At 53.7% G+C, this 5,625-nt stretch overlaps 1 protein-coding gene across 1 annotated transcript; it reads right to left on the reverse strand.

The window, feature by feature from the left end:
• Positions 1 to 205: 205 nt before the first annotated feature.
• On the reverse strand, positions 206 to 4,892 carry PCBD1 (pterin-4 alpha-carbinolamine dehydratase/dimerization cofactor of hepatocyte nuclear factor 1 alpha). Its single transcript, XM_012663964.1, has 4 exons — positions 4,816 to 4,892; positions 2,234 to 2,365; positions 1,594 to 1,674; positions 206 to 734 (listed from the first exon to the last, which is right to left on the reverse strand). The coding sequence occupies exons 1-4, from the start codon at positions 4,816 to 4,818 to the stop codon at positions 636 to 638; spliced, it is 315 nt and encodes a 104-aa protein (XP_012519418.1). The 5' UTR covers positions 4,819 to 4,892; the 3' UTR covers positions 206 to 635.
• Between the last annotated feature and the right edge of the window lie 733 nt (positions 4,893 to 5,625).

Raw genomic sequence — 5,625 nt, forward strand, 5'->3', positions numbered from 1 at the left:
TTAATTCATCCTGTCTAGTCATAGTTAATTGTTTTCCTGTCTGATTCCCCTAGATGATAATGAACCTGAAGGCAGGTTGGTCTGGTCCCTCCCTTTCCCCTAGTACCTTGAACAGTGCCTTGCACCCAGTAAGTGCTTTAAGTGCCTACTGGCTCCAATTTGGATTGACCTATGGAAAAGAATTTTCTAGAGCCTGAGACCAAGTGATACAACAGTTTTATTTGATACATAAAAGCACATGTGTTCCTGTCACATAGGACAGGGTTTACTTTAGGGTACTGGTTTCTAAGGTAAGACTTTATTTCACCCTCTATCACAGCTTCTTGGGAAATGAATTATAAAGCGAGCCAGACACAGCCTAGAAAGAAAATCACTACTGTTGCTGGGAAGTTGCAAAGAAAGGGGAGAGCTTATTCAAATTAGAGGAACGTAACAAAGCCCCAAGGACAGGGAGAGGCACAGGGAAAAGGTCTAAATTCATGGCGTTGGCAGGGATGCCGGATCCTCTTCCCGCATCAAGGACTCACCCCTCAACAGAGGCAGCAGGGTCTCAGGGCCGAGGGCGCTCAGCTCCCTCCCCGGGTCCCCAGTTTAGTCTGGCCTTTCCTGAGCAATTCAAAGAGGAAGGGCAGGGTCTATGTCATGGACGCTGCTACTTGTTCGATGAAGTGGGCCAGGTTTATGTCCCGTTCTGAGAGGCCTGCACACTCATGGGTGCTCAGGGTGATGTGGACCTGAAACGAAACCAGACATTCAGGGCCATCTGATTGCGCTGACTTCACTTAGAGGCAGGAGAGAGTCACTAGCTGTTGGGCCCAGCCCTACTAGACCCCAATAGTAACCGCCAGTCCTGTAATCTCTCCTGGGGACTCTTTCCAACATGCCTGGAACAGCAGTGCAAAACTTTCTTTTACATCTCTCCTTTGATGTCTTTCAAAAATAACGGCGACCTCAGCTATAGGGTAAAAATTTAACATCCAAGTGTCAAGAGCAAGCTAAAAGCTAAAGACGAAACTAAAAACCAATGGCGACTCCTAAACACTATTAACAGATAGCCTCTTCGACCCTTAATGTTTTTATATAAACAGAGTCCAGCAGAGCCCTTGGCAGACAGTAGGCATTTAATAATTATTTCTGTTCATCCATCAGACAATCTGATAGGTTGGCTCTACACAGGTATTCTCAGTTCAAGTTTATTACTTTTTCATTCTGCCATACCTCCAGAAAGATGAAAGCCATTTAGAGGTATTAACAATGAGTAAGTATGCCTGATTCTCACAGCATTTCCTTTCTTAGGTTTTGCCTCTTAATGTCTACTTAGTGTCTACTTTAACCACAAGTATCTCAGTGTTTTAATTTGCATCTCTTTAAATTGTAGTGAGACATTAGTTTCCAGTGGTATTCATGCTGATTCTAGGCATGTGCAATCTTAATGAGAATAGGAATGAGATGAATAGAACAGATTGAGTGGACGGTCAACCTGTGGGTGAGCAGGGCCCACAGTGAAGGCCAGGAGAGAGACCTTCGGAGTGAGTGGAGTATCTCCGGATTTGGACAGGGCACAGCACGACAGAGTTGCAGGACATCACTCACCTTGTTGTATACGTTAAACCATTCTGGATGGTGGTCCAGTTTCTCAGCCTGCAGGGCCACTCTTGTCATGAACCCAAAAGCCTGTTTAAGTGAAGTGAGACCCAGGTTAGTGTTCTGAGAGAAAGGCCTTTTAACGGCCAGTTCCAGGGTGCAGAGGACTGACTAGCTGCATACAGGGAGACTGCTTCTGCTTTAGTCATTTCCCCCTTGACATCCTGCCACTGGCTCTCAGGCTTGAGTTAGAGGTTGTCCCTGCAGTAGGAAGAAAGGCCTGTTACTGGGATCGCTAACAAGGTAGAAACACCACAACAGGCTTTTGGCCTTGGCCAGTCTTTCGGCTATCAAATGCCTTCCTTCCAGATGTACGCCTGTCTCCTACCGAACTATCTCCTCTGAGGATTGTTTCTAAAAGTTCTAGGTAGGGAGAGTCCAAGACCCATCTTCCTACTCTGCAATCCCCAAGGATAATACTTTCCCAGTTACGCAGGAAAATTAATGTCCCCGCTGGCACAGTGCCCAAAAACCGACTTAGTGTAGTGTCTGAGAGTCTTGGATATCTGAACATTAGGGAGAGAACAAGTTTTAGAGTGTGGCACCATCGGCTCCAGTCTCAGCAAACTGTCCCACCCGGCTGCCATACCCTATTGAAGTCTTTGAAATGGAACTGCTTGAAGACGGCATCACGGCCTTCCACCTCGTTCCACCCCACGGCTCTCAGGTTCGGCAGCAGCTGGTCCCTCTCCTCGGCACTCAGCCTGTGTGCTTTGCCAGCCTAAAAGGAAAAAAAAAACAGAGGCCCAAGGGCATTTCTCTCTACAGCTCAAAAGAGAAGTCCCCAGACCTCTGGGGGACTCTAACCAGCCTCTACTGGCTGCTTTGGACGTGACCCCAGTCAAAGGGCAGCGGGTCTTTAAGCAGGAGGCTAGGAGGTCTCAAGGTTGGGGCCCTGCCCAGGAGGAGGGGTCCAGGCTTGATCACTGATAGGTTCTCAGTGAACCTTGGGTTTTGTACTCAGAGAAAGAAAATCCCAAAGGAAGTGTCATGCATATGACTGGCACTGAGAGGCACTCCTCCCCCACCCTGCGCCCAACGCCTCACATGCCCCTGCCTTACATGCCCCTACCACAGCTTTCGTGTGTCCTGAAGAAACCGGCCTAGAGAGGGGAAACGACTTGGCCACTGTTCTCCGGCCCCTGCCCCTGGTCTGTGGCAGCACACGCAGTGTTCTCAAAGTGTGGGCTGTGCATCAGCGTCCCTGGGGCCGGGCAGAGGAGCCAGCGTTTAAAGCAAGCATCCAGGCCATTCTTAGCCACACTGCAGGTGACAACCACTGGCACTACCTCTGGTGGGTACTCAGCCACACTCCCATGCAGCCTCTGGTCCCGAGCTGCCAGGCCTGGGTTTCTCAGGTTTTCCGTCTTCTTTCTGTTCTCTTCTGGCTATTTGGGAAGCCTGGGCCACAGAGCGCAGTCCCAAAAGTAAAAGTAACTTGGCCGAGGGCAACTGGCAAACCCAGTGCCCATCCTGTTTACCTATTGTGCAAGATGCCCTCCAGGCAGCCCCAGACTGGCACAACTCGGCTGTGAACGGAGTGTCAGTGAACACAAGGAAACAGGAGGATCCAGGTCTAGGAGTTCAAGGGACATCCCCCTGCTTCTAAAACAGCTCCGCCCCAGGGCAGACGTGGCTAGAGTGCCAAATTGAAAATTAGGTCTGGGGAGACAATGCGAGGGCAGTTAATCTAGCTTTTATGAGGCAGCCCGCTGACTGGGTGCCCTAGATCGAGTCTGGCAGACCTCGTTCAAGCTCGAGTCCACCATTTGCCAGCCAGGTGGCTGTACCTCTCCTGGCAGAACCTCCAGCTCACAGATCATCACACCAACGGGACGCTTTAGGAAACTGCATTGTTATTAAGCAAATATAATCTGCATTTAAAAACCACTTCCTGGGACAAGCAGGCTCCTGATGGGCCTTGCAGCATTTGGGGTAGCATTTGGCATAGTTGAAGCATCAAGGTGCTCTTAAAGTCTGTGCTTTCCTCCCTCCTAAAAACACGTGCTGTCTCTGGGCTGACCAGGCTTGGCCCTCTCCTCCCCTCCACTCTGGATGGCTACAGAGCTGGCCGCAGTGATTTGCATCATCTGCCCAACAGGCCCCTACTGCAGAGCTGGCCCTTTCCCGGCTGCCCATGAGCCTGGTCCGTGTAATCTGCAACCAGAAGTCAGCCCAGCCACCAGAACCCACTGTTTACTTCCTGGGATCTGAAAGGGGTGGGTGGGTACAGGTGAGCTTCTGGGAGGTTCCCCTTTCTTTGTAGAGTCTTCTGGAACCCCCCAAGTCGCACAGCCTGGGGCTGAAGTGACAAACCCTCTGAGTTCTGAGGACAGAGAGGGGGAAGGGACTGTGTGTGCTTGGTAAACAGCCGGCCAGGCCCAGCCTCTTCTCCGAGAGTGCAGAGGGGTTACTAATTACCCAAGCCTGCATCCTTAGGGCCTGGGCGCCCCTCACAGCCATTCCCACTCACCCTCCCTCCCCCAGGCCACAGCCCATCAAAACACCCTCCCAGTCTTGACTGCTTCTAAGGCCTCTGGGAGGCCAGAAATGGTCTGTTTGGTAAAGCTTCCGGGCTTCCTAGCACAGCCCAGCAAAGGGCCTGAGACGCCCCCGGGCGTGGGGCTAAGCTCAGCTTGGAGGAGGGGTGATCCTGAACCCCCACGCCCCCACTGCGCGCCACAGGCCTCAGACGAGGCGCAGCACAGGGGGCAGAGGCGTAGTTCCAGCCAGACTCTGCCCAGATGAGCGAGCGAACAGAGGCCGAGAACGCGCAGGAACACGCAAACTTGGTCTCTCCCTCGCTCTCACCCACGCCCCCAATACAGAACAAAACCGCGCCCCCGAGGGGCACAGCTGCGGGCTCCCTATGATGGCCCACCCCCGCGCCCAGGAAGGCCATAAGCCCAGCCCCAGCCCAGGTCGCAGAGCCAGCACGGGCCTGAGAATCAGGGGCAGCCCTGGCCTCCCGCCTCGCTGGGACCCGGACTCGCCACCGCGCCTCTGCGGCCTCCCACACCCCTCCGCACCACCGGCGACAGGGAGCGGGGCGGAAACCCGATTCCCCAGCCGGGCCACGGCAGCTGCGCAGGGGGCCGGCTGGGACCCTCCGCCACCGCTTCCCGCTCCGCGACCCCGCACGGCGCCCGATCACCCCCGACCCCCGCTCACCATGTCGCGGCACGGGCGGGCAGCAGGTGGCCGGCCCAGAGGGCAAGCGCGGTGGCCGGGAGCACAGGCCGCCTGGGGGCGGGGCCGCGCTCGGGCCGCCCACCGGCTAATGACTCTTGTCACCAGCCGGCTGCGCTCGGCCTGCTTCCTTCCAGCACTTTCCTGGCTGCGCAGAGCCAGGCTCCGTGCTTAGCAGAGCGGACGAAGGGGAAAGTGCAGGAGCTCCAGAAGCGACTTCTGGGTGTAAATCGCCCGCCGCTTCTCAGTTGGGTGACCCTCGGAGCGAGATTACCTTTTTCTTTTTAAAAAACGCTTTTTGGCCGGTGCGGTGGCTGACGCCTGCAATACTAGCTCTCTGGGAGGCCGAGGTGGGAGGATCGCTTGAGGTCAGGAGTTTGAGACCAGCCTGAGCAAAAGCAAGACCTGTTTCTACCAAAAATAGAAAAAAATTAGCCGGGCGTGTTGGTGCCCGTCTATAGTCCCAGCCATAGGGGAGGCTGAGGCAGGAGGATCCTGTGAGCCCAGGAATTCGAGGCTGCAGTGAGCTATGATTGCATCACCGCACTCTAGCCTGGGCAACAGAGCCAGGCCCTATCTCAAAAAACAAAACGAATCACAACATTTTATTCGTATATAATTGACATGAAGTAAATTGCACATATTTAAAGTGTACAATTTGATAAGATTTGGCATGTTTCCCTCCTGAAACCATCACCACTATCAAGATTATGAACATATCCATCACCCCTGAAAGTTTCCTCCTGCCTTTTCTAATCCCTCCCTCCTCAAACCCCCTCCCCAGGCAACCGC

Source organism: Propithecus coquereli, unplaced genomic scaffold, assembly GCF_000956105.1.
Source record: "Propithecus coquereli isolate 6110/MARCELLA unplaced genomic scaffold, Pcoq_1.0 Scaffold846, whole genome shotgun sequence".
NCBI classification, from domain to species: domain Eukaryota; kingdom Metazoa; phylum Chordata; class Mammalia; order Primates; family Indriidae; genus Propithecus; species Propithecus coquereli.